Below are 15551 nucleotides of genomic sequence, written 5' to 3'. Positions count from 1 at the left end.
GTCGATCCTTCGATTTAAACGCGTCCGGAGGTCTGGTTGTCGTCTTACGAAGCTCGAGGCCCAGTTGACGCCGACGCGTCCCGCGTCGCGACTTCGAAGTAATCGGTTGGCCATATCTTCAACACTACTCAATCGGGGAGGAAATGCTCGCGAATCTAGGTCGATTATATGTCGTACGATTGCCTCTTCTTCGGAAGGAGTCAACTTTTGCGTTAGCGATCGCGTAATCGCTCGAGCGGTTTTACCGTCGCGTCGATATGCAAGGGTTCTAGAAGGTACGTTATAGATCTGACCAGCGCGACGTACACTTAGTTTTGGATCAGATTGAAGCGCATGTAATGCTAGAATCATATCACTTTCATTCCAAGAACTAACTATAGTTATGTGGTGAAAAACCGCAGGTCAAAGTGGTAGCGTACGAAAATCTGCCGAAGTGTGCAATTGGACCGTGGACTACGTTAGTCGCGATTGAGATTTTCACTCATCTGGAAAAGAGCATGACCAGCCGTGCACCGGTGAATCAATTCTGTATGTTCCTCAAGGTCATTAAACTGATAGATACGCCCATCCAGCGAAGGGTTGAGCCATTTCTCTGAAGTCTAGGCCCACCCGCATGTGGTTGTCATCGGTCGCCAGCTCACTCACTGTATCCAAACATAACACTACATATTAGCAAGCCTCACGAGATTTAATTTAGCCCATCATATCAACCCGTTTCCTGTTGCTGGCCCTGGCCCTCCGCTTCTCGAGACACCTAGGTCGGTCAATTCTTGTAGCAGCTAATATGCCCCTTGCATCGCGCGGCAGCCCACAGATTCTGCGGGGTGGGTTGCGGCCAACCGTCGTCAAGAATACACTGCAGATTCGGCCGTGGTCGCCGCCAACTCAGAGTTGGTCTGGAGATTTGCGCGACATTTTTACTCGCGTATCATTTCCCTTGGTGATACGTGACATGCGTTGTGGCCATCTCGTCGGTCACCCGGTAATCTACCCCTATTCGATGCAATTGGAGTCGGTGATATCGTGAGATGGGCTTCAGTCCAGATTTTGTATGAGTCTCAGTCGATACATGGATACATGGTGCATTTCACAATACAAGGTCTAGCTGCCACCTCGTTGCTTCATTTGCAGGCCTTTACTCCGTCGGTTGTGTATGGGCTGATGAGATCTCATAATCTTGATCGCATGACGAGGCGATGCCATTGCCGTCAAACGGTATGACAGATCGCTATCCTGCGCCTATCCGATATGGTTCTTTGGTTGCCTGCTACCCACAGTCTGTGTTTTCATGCCCCACACAAGGCTATTGAATCCGTTTGATGTGCCACGTTGAGCTAGACATGTCACAAGTGAAACATTGGGGTCTTTCTTTCTGGTCTTATATCTTAAAGATGAGTCCTGTCTCTGAACCTTGACAGATTCGCATTTTATTCGCCGTCAACCATCAGCTCCTGACACCCCATAGTAATACCATCGCCAATAGTCACTCGCTCATAATGGCCCTCGGATCTCTCTTCACACTCGTTCTCCTTCTAGCCCCCTTGGCACTGGCATCCGGGCCTGTCCTGGTCAGCACGTCTACACCATCTGGCATAGCCAAGTTGACCAGCACGGTGCACAGCACGGCGTCTCGGACAACAACCCAGACCGTCCGGCGCCACACCTCGACCTCGATCACCACAGAAGATTGCGAGTCAACCGAGTCCAGCACCTACAATGGCTACACCACCGTTCCCTTTACCAGCACCCTAACCGCCTTCCTGTCGGGTGCTATATGCAATCCCATCAAAACCACGGAATGCACCAGCTACACAAAGCTCGTAACTTACACCATCACCACGGAGGCCACCGTTGACCTCGGTCCGTCCTCCACCACGAACTACGAGTACTCTAGTTCGACGAGTGACGGCTACACTTTCATCAGTTACCCCGGGTCAACTCTTTCCTTCCCCTTTCCTCTGTCCATTCCCACTCCTCCGTCCATCCCCACTTCTCCCGCCAAGACCGCTACTCCCATCTCGTTGTCCTCCATTTCCACTGAGAGTGAGACGGAGCCTTCGGTCAAAACTACAACAGTCACTTCGATTTCGAAGACGACTGTGCACCACAGCATGAACGAGACGGTCACGGTAGATACTTGCAGTGGGGTTGTGGTTTCTACGACTGTTACGCCGCTTACGACCGCAACGCCCTCGTCGTTTGCGACTATAGGGCCTGCTACGAGTATCACAGGGTCCACTTCGTCGTCGTCGACCGAGACTGGAAAGACAATCTCGGATAACTCGCCTGTGAGTCAAAGTGGAAGCTACAGCGAGACGAGCATTTCGACGGCTTTCACTACGAGTACGACGTCGCACTCGATTACGCATTACACTACGGCGAGTTCCTCGCATTCGACTACTTCCAGCGCGATCCCCGTCACCGCTGGATCGGACAGGTTTGGTGGTGAGGTGAAGGGGTTGGTGGGAGGTTTGGCGATGGTCATGGGGGTTATGTTCGGGTTGGCTTAGTGATGACATGAGATGGCAATGCGAATGGAAAAGGAGACTGGAAGGGGGCGAGTGGTTGGCATTGAATGAATACCCTGCGTAATGAGTGATTCGCTTCTTGATACGTAACGTTTCCTAATACATGGACTTTGCTTCGGGCCCCACGGCCATATTTCATGGTTCTGGCTCAGATAAGGCGGTACTGCTTCTTGATGATATCCGCAATCTGTGCATGCGATTAACTCAGTGAACTCTTGCGATTCTTCGGAGATTTGTCACTCACTTTCTCGCCCGTTCCGTACATAGTCGCCGTCGGCGCAGCCGAAATAATCATCGGCCAGGAACTGATATCAATCACCCGTAACCCCTGAACACCATAGACCTTCAGCTCTTCATCTAGGACACCGCCCAACTCCCTCGCTGCCATCTGCGCAGTACAGCATTGATGCGCATTAGAAGGGTTGATCTGGTCCCGTAACACAGCTTTGAGCTCGTCATCAGTTTGCAAATGCTCACCAAAGGGGGCAATTTCCACTGGACCCAACAAGTGCATCGAAGGCTGCGACAGCACATCGCGGTTCTTGCGGAACAATGCGAGGATTAGGTCCAAATCTGTGGGATTGGTCATGGACCGCCAGTCGATTACGGGGTTCGACAAGGGATCGGTGGTGTTGATGCTAATGGTCCCTCGACTTAACGGCTTCACGAAGTACAGTGTTGCTGCGGTGCTCGTGCCCCAGTGTATTTGGCCGATGGGCAAGGAATCACCCTCGAGTTGTTCGAGGATTAGGGCATGTTGAGCTTCGTACCCAGCTAATACCGTCGGATCTGTACTAGGCGGTAAATACTGTGCTGGATCCTGTGCCCTCGCCGCAGCAGCAATCGTCTGGCAATCCTCCGTCGCGTTGCACAGTGGAAGAGACGCAATATTGGTGCCCAATGGATGCACAATCGTAAATGCGCCCTCCTGATACTGCTCGTACAGTTGAAGTTGCTCCGCCCGATACGTGGCATTCGTATCCAACGTCTCTTGGTTTGGCACAACGTTATTCGAGACTACCATCCGTTGCCCTCCTTGTCAGCCACCAGCCGGCATAGGACTGATCTTTCAATGGTGCAATGGGAAATGACTTACAGCTGTACGAAACGGTCAAGGTAGCGTGATCTTGAAAATTTTGTCCTACACCAGGTAGATCGATAACGACTGGGATTTCGAGGGAGTCGAGTAGTGCCTCGGGGCCTATACCCGAGAGTTGGAGAATCTGGGGCGTGTGGATGCCGCCTGCGGCCAGCAGTACTTCTTTAGTGGCGTTGATTTGGGACACAGTGCCACCAGTGGTCGGGAGGTACTCAACCCCAAATGCTCGGTTCTCATTGAAGAGGACTCTCTTAACTGTGTGGTCGGCTAGAATGTGATAGTTTGACCGCGAATCTTTGATCCTTTCATAGTGGTTAATCCGGGCATAGCTCCTTGTCATTGTATGAGGGTCCAGGAATGAGGGCATCGCGAACACTCCAAAATGGTTGCCACCGTTTGGGTCTACGCTGTGTTAGCGTGATCTCTGATGCTGTTTGGTAGGCACACTTACCAGATGCCACGGAGATGCCCGAGTCTACTGCAGCGGTCCACCAGTTTCCTGGTGGTGGTTAGCCAGGTATTACCAGATTGCCGTGGTGGATGGCCAACATACCACTGCCGGGAAAGAAATACGGCGGGAAACTTCCCTGAACTGGGCCAGAGTGGCCATGGACATCATCAGTGTACGAAATATTGGCTTCTGCTGCATATGCTGACGCTGGAGCTGTGAAGTTCTCGCTCTGCACCATCATAAGTATCATGCACGACTCTTGGTCTTTTCCCTCAATTCTCACCTTCTTCAAGTACGTCAGCATATCATCCCAACTCCATCCTATGTTTCCAAGCGTTTCCCAAGCATCATAATCCCCTTTGCCACCGCGGGTGAACACCATTGCATTGACGGTTGAACCCCCTCACACCACTCGACCACATATTGATGAGAAAGACCTGTTACTAAGACCAATCTGGGGCTCGCTGTCTAAACCGAGCCAGAAGTATTGATAAGGTGGATAATCGCCGGGGATCAAGACATTGTCTTCACCCTGGTCTAAAGGCCCTGATTCAATTACCAGCACAGTGACTGCACCCAGAGGTTAGCGCATGATGCATGCCATAAAAGGTGATCGCGCCTACACGCAGGATCTTCAGTCAATCTGTCCGCCACGGTAAGGCCAGCCGGTCCACTGCCGGCAATGATGAAGTCATACGAAGTAGCATTTGCTTCTTGTCGCGTCACCATGGTGGCATGACGCGGAATGCCGGCAGCGGTGGCATATTGGAGGCTTTGGAGGACTGCGAGAAAGCACAAGAGCCTGTAAAAAACTGACTCTATCGTGACGGCTAATTCGAAGCTTGAGACTTGTTCTTCCTGTCTCTAGGTTGAAAACTGGAAAACACCTCCCGGATGGTGTTAGTAAGCACTTGGGATGCAGGTCCACTAAATCATAATTAATTATAAGCGAGGTACTGAGTCCTTTCCGAATATTACATCGCATGCATATGCTGCCAAGTCAATAGTTCACCTCTTTCAGGATTGATTCCGTTCGTGCGATACAACATCCCTCCACAAATAGCCAATATCCAACTTGCATACAAATTAACTAGCGAGGTACATATACCAAATTAGCAATCAATCAAGCCGCTATTTCTTCTAACATCTTCCGCAGCCGGTCTGGCATTGACGTAGCCAACTTACACAGTAATTCTTCTGGCACTGCGGCCCACGCAGCGCGAATAGCGTTAGCTAACTCATCCGGGGTCAAGAGCTGGTAGAGCCACACCTTCATCCAGAACCATATATTTTCAATATACGAGAGATCTAGCGACTTTGCTGGCCACCTTAGACACTCGATGTCTAGCTCTTTAATATGATCAAGTATGACTCTAGCACTATAGTCTGAGGTATTACCCTGCTGGAAAACTAGCCCTATATTCCTCTATGACGGATAGGATAGTATTGATATAGATCTCTGCAGTGTTACCCCTTGGCCTTAGACCAGATAAAGAGAGGCTCCTTAGTGCGGCCACAAACTATGCCCCAGACTATAGAGTCGTGTCCCTTTTCACGTTGTAAGTCGAATTCCGCAGAGTCCTTAGCGTCATACATAGTGATCCAGGTCTTCCATATTAGATCGGTGTGCGCCCAGCACTCATTAGAGAAGGCTATAGGGCAATTGTGGTCCTCCAGCCAGTCCTTAGGGTTCGGCCACCATTAAAGGGCCTGGTTATTAAATTTCATTCTAGCGGCGCGGTGCCGCCGGACCCTACAGTTGTAGCTTAAGATCCTTCATAGCAGTATTTAAAATACGATCCTCGCGCACCTTCTATGTAATACCATCACTAGATTAGCTTATTTGCGTCTATTCATTCAGTTAAGGTGTGTGCCATATATGATATGCGTCACCCTGCTTTGAATACTATTGGACTGTAGGGCAAATGGTCTTTTTATTGAATGTGATGATCTCTGAAGAGTCCACCAAGAATTAAACTGTGACCAGAAGGGCCTTATATAGATAGAAATGAGCGATGCCTGCCCCACAGGCAGAATTGGAATGGTCCGAAGGTGGAGGTCAAATTGGCCAATATCGTAGGGTAATTGTGGCCATACGTCACAAGCTGGCACTTTTTGAATAATAGCCTTGAAGGTCCAACAAAATGCGGCAATACAGCCACCCTCATATTGGCCCACTGGGTGTCTATCAAAGAACAGCATCGCAATCGTATGGCCCTAAGTTGTCTTGAACAGGACTGAATTACGACCATTTACAAGACATTGCCCCAGGTGATACCGACTTCCTGTACATTTAGTATTTAGTTTCCTCACGTCCTGAGTGGCGAGCCATTTGTCATAGGGTCACATTGGTGCCAATCAAGGTTCGTGGTATTTCCACGTTTGCTTACGCACTTCCCTCCTAAAAGGGGTTGTGCTTTCCAGTGCATATAAGCCTAGCCGCATTGTATCCTGCGGCATGGTATTCCTACACACATCCATTGTCTACTCTTCGCTATCTATTCCTTGAGGAGTGCTCAAGATGCTCAAACTGCTGGCGAGAAGCTCTTTCTGAATTTATGGACATGCACATGTTGTCCAGGAACGAATGTATTGCGATTTAGTCGGAAGGCCGCAGAGTAAATTATGACCATGCGGCGTCCAAGTAGTTTCCTAAAAATATTTAAGGGTTATCAATCATTGTTGGGATTAGTCCGGCGTGATAAGATGCATCAAGGCCCTGTATCTTCCCTAAATTATTAGTAATCCTTCTTCCTGCCAGACGACCTGTTCACAGAAAGACAATGCTCCATACATTGTTTCGAGTTTCGAGTTACCATGTCAGCCGTATCTTCCATCTTTCTTCTCAATAGTAAACTGTAATACTGGTCGATTTGCACTGTCGAAGACCTGACGAGTGGCATTTACGACTGGCAACGACGACAAGTTCTGGACCGACACATTTCTGAGATTGTGAGTGTCCGTCTTTCAATTTTAAATAAATCATTGGCTGAAGCTAGGCCTGCATCTGCACAAGAAAATTCGAAGAACTGACTTCCATTGTGACCAATTCAGACCTGCGTCTGCCCAACCAAACTCGAGAAGGTACCCTTCATTGCGAACGAACACTTCATCCCCGCAAACCCAACCATCACCCATCCTTCATCACCAACTTTCAACCTCCACTACCATCATCTAACCCATCCGCTGCAAAATATTACCATCATATTCAACTATTAACCATCAAGCACGATGTCTGACAAGAATGACTTGACTGCTCGCGAGCTCGAGGTTTCGGGTTTGGCCTGGCTCTGTGTTGGAGACTCATTCCCCAAAGTAAGTCGCGACACAGCGCTTCCATCATTCCCATTTCACCATTTCTAGATACTCACCTTCCTCACAGATCCACCTCGAGAAGCTAGCTCAGGTGGCCAACATTAACGCGGTCAAGACGGCTTCCAACAACTGGTGCGAGATCAAGAAGAAAATTGGCAACGCTTCGGCCAATGGCGACACCGGGTTGACTGCTCGCGAGTTCGAGATTGCCGGTCTTGCTTGGCAATGCGTTGTTGGTGGAATGCCCAAGGTAATTCCTTCTTTCCCCATACATCTCGGTCCATCTCATCTCGCCTCACCTCACCTCAATTAATTTCATCTTATTTCATTCCATATGTTTGTGTCCCAGAATCAACTAACATCACATTCGCATAGGTCGACCTAAAGAAGCTCCAGCAGGTCTCAGGCATCAACACTTTGAAGACCACATCCAACAAGTGGTGGGCCATCAAGAAAAAGCTTGCCGCCAAGGTTAACGCTACCTCGAGCTCAGGTCCTTCTCAGAGCGAGGGAGAACTCACCACCCCGGCCACCCCAGCCAACTCTACCAGCGGTAGGAGGTGCAAGGCTTCTGCTTCCACCACCGCGATTAAGCCTGCCATCACCAAGAAGCGCAAGGCTACTTCTTCCCCCACCGAATCGACAACGCCCGCCATCACCAAGAAGCGCAAGACTTCTGTCGCCGCCGCTGCTGATTATGACTCTGACGGTGACGGTGATGATGATGAGGCAGGGGCTCCTGTTGCCACAGAAGAGGGCGGCATCACTTGGCGTCAGCCTCATGAGCTTGATCTGTGGCATGTTTTCTAGAGGCTTTCACTGCGTAAGAACTGTAGGAGTTTTCCCGAAGGCATGGTGAAAGTTCGTTTCAGATGGAATTGGTATGAAGGACCATCAGGGTTTCGGTTCGAGTTTTGCGTTTGTATTTTCCCAGGTTAGGAGGGATATGGTGCCGCAGACTTTCTTTCGAGCTGTATTTGAGTGAGGGGAGACTGCCTGGGTTTAACTACAAGGAGATTTTCAGATATGCTGGCATTAACGAAGGCATAATGAGAAAAAAAATGCATTTGTCCTTTGGTCGCTGTTCGACTTGTGATTGGAATCTACTTAACGCATCGAACACCATGCCGTATGGAGTTTGACAGCTTCCTCGAGTTTTCGGTTTTAGTAGCCGTACCTTAAGTAAATGACTGGTCCAGTGTATCATGAGACTTCATTAACTAGTTGCAAGTAGTGGATTTAATGCTGCTGGATTTCTCCGTTACCCCAGCACTTCCCCTAAACAAGCACCCAATCGGCACAACCTCCTTGTTTGAACCGGAGGAATGAATGACTGCGTGCTTGATTCATCCTACGAAGGGGAACACCTATGGTTTAGCAGATTGCAAAATATGATCTTGAGGGCCGACTTATTACGGCATGATCTCATATGAGCCGATTAACAAAATTCACAGCGTTTCGACAACAATGCCTGTATGGCGAGAATGAATATGTACACTACTCTTTCTTCCATCTACGGTCATTACACACCACTCTAAGAATGCGGAAAATTTTTTCTGGGGATGTTCTGCACCCTTTTCCCAGTTGCGCTTGATGAAAGGCTTTACAGTAGTTCCAAAAAGAACTCTTCGATCGGAGTCAGGTCTGGCAAGTTCCTGCGGGCACCCCCTTTCACGGTTATACCTACGGATGTGGAGGACATTGTACCTCGTGCCTCCTGGGTTACGGAACGTGTCTTCGAGGAGGTTAAGGGCCAAATCCAAGATTGCTCGCCATGACAGTCGGCCTTATCGTGCTTCTTCTCATTCTTCTCCTCGCGACCTGGAATTTCCCTTCCTTGTCAGAGCAGCGCCTCATAGCCTTTGCCCAAACACGTTAAATCAGAATACAACCCATGGAGCTCTCTTCTTTGGAACTTTGAAGTCCAGACCATCATCATCCCTGGGTATATATAGTAACAGAGCAATGGAGGTCTTCCGGGCCGAGGTACGACACTTACCCTTGGTTGCAATATACACGAAATGCGACAAGCTGCGACATCCTTCGTCAAAACGTAAAACATACATATGTTGTGATAATTCGCCGTTCCGTTCTCCAACCAATCACTATCCCAAACGTTGCTCACATAAGCTTCGATGGAACCACCTAACTAGCGGCTGCCCCACACGATCCTGGATGGTCGGGGGAGCTTGGGTCAGTGTACACGTGTAGTTCCCATCTGCTTCCATTTTAGTCCTGTACCTAAGTATTCTTACATCGGGTCGGTCTTTCATCGGCTATTACTATACACACGAGGTAAGCTATGATGCGAAGCGGAGTCGCACCGTCGAGTAGGGGTTATACGTAGGAAGCATCTAAAACGCACCCTCGCCTGCCATGAAGGGGTTGGTAGTAGTAACGTAAAAGCTAGTATAGCGCACCTGCCAAGCACATGATCACATGTCGTTCGTTCGTTCGCGTTCTTATATAGTGGAACGTATCCATGCGTCAAGAGTGCTTGACAGAATTCTGATTTCGTATGAGAAATAAACCAAAAACACCTCACAAACCATCAACCATGCCGGGAAAAGTCATTGATGCCATTACGGTGCCGTTCACCCTCGAAGCAGGCCCTGGTACCGACATCTGGCGAAAGCCCCCTAGCACCAATGTGTGGAGCGGTATGCAAACCACTTGCTTCATTACCTTTTGTCCATATTCAATGTTCCGTTTTCTCTCTCCTTCTGTCTCTGATACTGACGCTCTCCATCACCCCAACAACAGCCCCAGTCATCGGCACCGTCTCCCGCCCGCTCAAGTCCTTCCTCTCCGCCCGCATCACCTTCTGGGCGCTCTGGGCTCACTCGTACGACCAAGCCGGGCTACTTCTAGTGCCGCGGCTTGCTTCAAGCACCGCATCGCCACCCAGCCACTGGGTCAAGACGGGCATCGAGTTCTACGCCGGCCAGCCGCTCCTCAGCACCGTCACTTGCGACCGATTCGCCGACTGGGGCCTCTATCCGCTGACGTGTGCGGCGAGTGTCGATCGTGTGACGCTCGAAGTCTTTCGGGATGGCGGCGCGCAGGGCAAGAATGCGTGGGTGCACAGGGTCGTGCTGGACCAGGACGGAAACGAGGTGGAGAGAATCCCGTTGAGGAAAATTTGCTGGATTTTTGCGGACGAGGATGAGGGTGATTGGGTCTTGGATGTCAGTCCGTTGGTGGCAAGGCCGGAAAAGGATGCCATAGACGCGTTGAGGGTTGAGTTTATGGAGTTCAAGGTGGAGTGGGTGCAATAGATAATGCCAACGTCGGGTGCGATACGGCATTCAAAGGGATTAATATAGCTCAGAAGAATTGATTTTGACAGCTTCCCAAAGTCTTATCTCATGTAGTCCACGTTCTCAGTAATCAATCGTTCATCGTATGTGCATACGAGTTCTCACGATTACGGGGGAACAAACGGCGCGGCTTGACCAAATGCGACATCTATTTGGATTGGGCTGAAGAGAATACGGCCCTGATTCCTTCTTCTTTTCGATCGTCAGCAAGAACATATAGACACAAGCATAGCCCCCAATACAGCTTGAATGACCGGTTGGAGCACCGTGACACTAGCGACATCTGCCAGTATACCAATACTGAACGGGATAAGTGCCGCGCCGCAGCCACCAAAAGCCGACGCAACCCCAATTGCGGCGACGTCTAGATGCTCTGGTATAATAATGTTCACAATAGTTACAATTGCTGGGAAGAGAGGTCCCGAGAAGAACCCTTGCAGAGCCACCGCCGTAACAGACACATATATTAATGGTCTGGACGCGATGGGTACCGTAGGGAGGGTGGTGAAACTATGTAATAACTTCTTGGTCAGTGATCCATATTCCAAGCACCTCCTACATAGCCATCCCGATGATCGGAGTCCACTCAGTTTTCACATTCTTTGATACACGTTCTTTGATAAGTCTGCATGGATCTGGAAGACGGCGCTTCATTGGCTGGATGTATGTTACATAGACTGATAGAACCAGGTGAGTTTGGCAGGGATGTTCGTGGAAGTGCCGATGTATAGCCGAAGTTATTCCTGCCTGCTTTCCTGGCGTGCGTGTAAAAGGCTTCATTTTGCCAAGTGGGAGAGTCACCCTTACGAAACGAGATATCCCATAACAACCACACGCTCGTCATCTTCTCGGCATCGCGGCTGAACCTCAAAGAGTTTTACTTGTACCACGTCACTCGCTATTATCACAATTGTCTTAACGATACCCCTAACCTACTTTTGATCGGCTATTTGTGTTTGTGGCTTGCTATATATAGGTCACGACAGCTGATATCAGGCAACGCATCCGTCGATACTACCGTAATTTATTGGACTTCTAGGTAAGCAAAATCTCAGGATGCTCAGGCGACACGATGTAGGAGTAGTCTTAGGCAGGAATGCAATCCCGATCTTACATACCCATTACGCTATGAGAAATAGTGGGTATTGATTGCATGAGTGAGCCTGACATGTGGCTCCGGGCGGCCTACCCCCGGCCCCTGTTCCCGAGGCTAATTCGCCGCCTCGAAGCATCATAGCACTGCGACAATGTGACCATGTTCTTCGCCAAGCAGGGCGGCAGAGCAATCACCCAGAGTATAATCACTATACGAGGAGGACCAGGTATGCTCTACAATCAAAGCCACAAAAAGCCGTACATTTAGGAACTGGCGTTTTGAAAGTTCAGCAATGCCAAAGTATAGAAAGTGCTTATATCAAAGTACAATCTATTCGTCGATTCTAAGGGTAACTAATTCGAAACGGGTCAATGTCTGCGTTTTACCAACTCAGCTTTCGTCATCGTTCTTAACAGCTGCCGAGAGCGATCCCACCGGCTGCAACCAGACATGATATCGACGTATGTTTGTGAGATCAAGACGAAGTAAATCCTAGGGGCGGTGAACGAGTTGCCCCAGTTTTAGAAATCATGGGAAGAATATAGGGCACATGTGATACACCGAGGTCGTACACCGATCCACATTGAGAGTGTCCCTCCCAGATGTACGAAGTAATAATCAATAGTTGGCCGCAACTCAAAGGGCCTAGGTCGACCGGCCACGCTTGGCTGAAAACCGGGGATGGGGTGGGGAGCCCTGTTAATCCATGTTATTGACCTCCTGGAAACATATCGTGCGCTACGAGTACGTGGGGGCAGTATCGACTTCGGAATTAAGGGAAGGAATCCCCCTCCGCCCCGCCCGAGCAAAGCCTTCGGACGGCAAATGTTCGGACTGCTTGCCCGTAACCCACGACGGTATCCCAATTAGGTACTGCTCTGAGACTCGAGGTCAGTGGAAGCCAGCCTTCTGGAGAGAGGATATTGCTAACAAGATGTCTGTCGTGCCACAAATCAGTCCTGCCCGTCAACGCTCCTTCGCTGTCTTCGCTTTATAGAGACCAGGTTCATTGATTTCCAGCTTCTGAAGATAGTCTTGAGTTTCAACGTCGCGCTACGTTCGCTCACCAACCAGCGCACCTATTTCATGTGCTCTATCTTCCCAAACACAACAGGACAGCAACACATCCACCGGTTTACAACATTAATAAGGCCTACGCAAGAATAGTGAAGGATACCCTCTTGGGATCCAATATTTATATTATCAATTTCACGTTTGTGGATCAGCCCAATGGTGACGGCACCGATGCAAATGTCCGTTTCTTCAATGTGGACGAAGACACAGGTCGCATCACTATCGAAGAGGGGAGTATGAATCCTAAAGAAGGCCCAATCGCCACCATTATGAGAGCAATTTGGATTGATCTGAATTCGTTGGCGATTTGCCGACTTAGCTGTAGCACTTCCCACCGAGTGACAAGGACACTCCGTTCTTACAGGATCTGGTCCGGGTTTATGTCACGTCCGCGCTGCTCAGCGTTACCCGAGTCAGACAAACGAAATTAGCAGGCCATTCATTAACGAAATTCAACAATCCCCAGATCTGACAGTGGAGTTGATGAATAATGCAGAGAAGCCCGGTGGCAGGTACAGCCCGATGGGCCCGGCCCACTCTGCTACCACCTACTGAGGAACAGGTCAAATGCGGAGGGCGAGAGAATTGACTTCAGAGCTGGCACTAAATTAAGCATCTGGATAAAGCGTTAGACTGAGGGCCCTTTTGGGCTGGCTGACACCCTGGCAGCCCTAGCTTATCTTATCTACTCTGCAAAGTAGCGTGGCCCCCTATGGGCTCACTTATCAAAATGCCGGGCCACAAATGAGATTATTCGCCATCAGTATGCTCAATACAGGCGTACTTGCTAGTAGCTGTGTGTCTGACTTCGATGGGTGTTTGTCGGCGGGCTTTAGGGGGCGGAAGGTGTCTGCTTGTGCAGCTTCTTAACCTATGGGTCAGGTTCTTGGCATTATGGCTGGGGTCTTGATTCTGCTAATGAGGTTATTCGCGATGGCAAGTAAGTGGCTTATGCAGTCGTCGCGGGAAGAGAAGGTTTCGAGGCACTTATAGCAAGTATGTCGTTGGAGATCCTCGCCACGTAGATTTTGGGGCTGGCGGCGGCTATCTTGCTTTTGGCGCTTGCAGGAATATTCTTGTAGATACTGGTACTGGAGCTCATTGTTTTGTTGACGATCAATCTCTGACGGGGACGGTGTGTTTCTCACCGCATTCTGCTCGACTATGTCACGAGCGGGTGCTACGTCTATTCTCAAACTAAGGATTATCATTTTACAGGACGAGGGATGATAGCAGTTATCTCAGAGGCAGTTGCAGTATCACTATAACGATGGTTTGTGAGGAACGAACGTGGCTGGTAGTGAGACATAAGTTAGGGGTTATAGCTTTAGCATCTTGATTTCAGGTGCGGTGGCATGGACTTGTGTCGAGACTCCGCTCTGTTAAACTACCGAAGGACCTGCATGCAGTTTTAAATTATGATTACTCCAACCGGCTGTTAACACATGAGTGTGAGGTCAAATCAGGGGACTTTCAGTCTATATACCATGGGTCATTAGGAGGGCAAAGAGATGATGTCTGGAGACCAGCTGCAATGTTACCCTCCACTCGGTAGCAGTTTCCCAGCAGCAAGTGCTAGCTCAATCGCAGAAATGACTTGAACCACGGGAAGTTTGCAGCTCTGTCACATAGCTGTTCACTTCGGCAGCCTCCATTCTCGGCCGCCTTTCCCCGCATTTTACAGTGATGTGTCAATACCAAAGTAATATTACCAGCTTCAGCCGTGTCGGCATATGTTTCTACCGCGTGACTGGTCGGTACTCAACCTAGTCATTTGGTAGCCGAATCGCTTTGGCAGGTCTGGATCCCAGATTTTAAATTTGGTATTCCCAAAGTTCCAGACGAGTCGCTCTATGAATAAGTAGGCTTACTAGGGAGAAAACTGTGCGACGATGTGTTCTATCGTAGCATTGAAATAGACAGGATCATGTGGTCTATTGGTGTAAACTTTTCGGCGCGTGTTGCTCATTTCAGGGGTTACAGCACATTGGCCTAGACTGCTCCAGGGCTGGAAAAACTATACCTCAATTTCCTCACCTTAAGACCGATCGAGAAGGAATGGTTGTCAGCTGTCACCGGGTAATCGGGACAAATGCTCCTTAGCACTTTCAAAGCTGTGCATTTTATATCGCATTAACAGCTGTTACCATGGTATAAGGACTACACAACCAGTTATACGATTATACCGTCTCTGATTCACTCTAGAACCCTTATGCACGTAGAACAACTTCTTCACCTCGAATTTCTTCCCGGCTGCTAATTACACGTTGTTTAATCCATAATACTGAATTTCAAACTTCTACGTTGCCAGCTTTTAACACTATTGTGGCAATAATTCTGGAAGGAATTGAGTACCGAATGTCAGTTCCTACTACAGTAGTTTAGAGAAATATCTATTGGCGCAAACGTTGTCCATGCCCAATTTTAGGTGGGTTTTCTCTGGAGCATGTCGATGAACGAGATCTGCCGCGTCACTAGCAAGGAGCACCACAACTTGAGTTCACGGTGGTAATCTGATGAGCTGACTCGATCTGATGCTTGACGATGAATTCCAGGAATGATAAGAAGCTTCGTCATGTAGGTAAACAGACTCGTCGCCGGTGGATCGCGGGGGTGGGGAAACCCACCTTCTCTGATTCTATCAGAGGCCGTGTTCATGGCGTGCTTC

The 15551-nt window shown here is 49.3% G+C and overlaps 6 protein-coding genes across 6 annotated transcripts; 3 read left to right on the top strand and 3 right to left on the bottom strand.

Moving 5' to 3' along the window:
* Positions 1-1496: 1496 nt before the first annotated feature.
* On the top strand, positions 1497-2510 carry BCR38DRAFT_476358 (uncharacterized protein; the record flags this gene model as incomplete). The annotated part of the gene is made up of 1 exon (XM_040863034.1): positions 1497-2510. One exon carries the CDS (start codon positions 1497-1499, stop codon positions 2508-2510), a length of 1014 nt encoding a protein of 337 aa, XP_040713752.1.
* A 166-nt stretch (positions 2511-2676) lies between these two features.
* Positions 2677-4807, bottom strand: BCR38DRAFT_487414 (uncharacterized protein; the record flags this gene model as incomplete). The annotated part of the gene is made up of 8 exons (XM_040864155.1): positions 2677-2715; positions 2773-3545; positions 3625-4029; positions 4079-4126; positions 4181-4307; positions 4362-4435; positions 4523-4648; positions 4702-4807. The coding sequence occupies 8 exons, from the start codon at positions 4805-4807 to the stop codon at positions 2677-2679; spliced, it is 1698 nt and encodes a 565-aa protein (XP_040713751.1).
* Positions 4808-5201: 394 nt separating this feature from the next.
* Positions 5202-5492, bottom strand: BCR38DRAFT_348541 (uncharacterized protein; the record flags this gene model as incomplete). The annotated part of the gene is made up of 1 exon (XM_040856430.1): positions 5202-5492. A coding segment is annotated over one exon (291 nt), but the record flags the coding sequence as incomplete, so codon positions are not given.
* A 1817-nt stretch (positions 5493-7309) lies between these two features.
* Positions 7310-8203, top strand: BCR38DRAFT_487413 (uncharacterized protein; the record flags this gene model as incomplete). The annotated part of the gene is made up of 3 exons (XM_040864154.1): positions 7310-7393; positions 7461-7643; positions 7769-8203. The coding sequence occupies 3 exons, from the start codon at positions 7310-7312 to the stop codon at positions 8201-8203; spliced, it is 702 nt and encodes a 233-aa protein (XP_040713749.1).
* A 1539-nt stretch (positions 8204-9742) lies between these two features.
* Positions 9743-10743, top strand: BCR38DRAFT_440837 (uncharacterized protein). Its single transcript, XM_040860733.1, has 2 exons — positions 9743-10053; positions 10157-10743. The coding sequence occupies exons 1-2, from the start codon at positions 9912-9914 to the stop codon at positions 10669-10671; spliced, it is 657 nt and encodes a 218-aa protein (XP_040713748.1). The 5' UTR covers positions 9743-9911; the 3' UTR covers positions 10672-10743.
* A 173-nt stretch (positions 10744-10916) lies between these two features.
* On the bottom strand, positions 10917-11186 carry BCR38DRAFT_347685 (uncharacterized protein; the record flags this gene model as incomplete). Its single annotated transcript, XM_040856363.1, has 1 exon — positions 10917-11186. A coding segment is annotated over one exon (270 nt), but the record flags the coding sequence as incomplete, so codon positions are not given.
* Positions 11187-15551: the final 4365 nt, after the last annotated feature.

Source organism: Pseudomassariella vexata (assembly GCF_002105095.1).
Source record: "Pseudomassariella vexata strain CBS 129021 chromosome Unknown BCR38scaffold_10, whole genome shotgun sequence".
NCBI classification, from domain to species: domain Eukaryota; kingdom Fungi; phylum Ascomycota; class Sordariomycetes; order Amphisphaeriales; family Pseudomassariaceae; genus Pseudomassariella; species Pseudomassariella vexata.
Note: the sequence above shows the minus strand (reverse complement) of the source record. Positions and strands in the feature narration are given on the sequence as shown.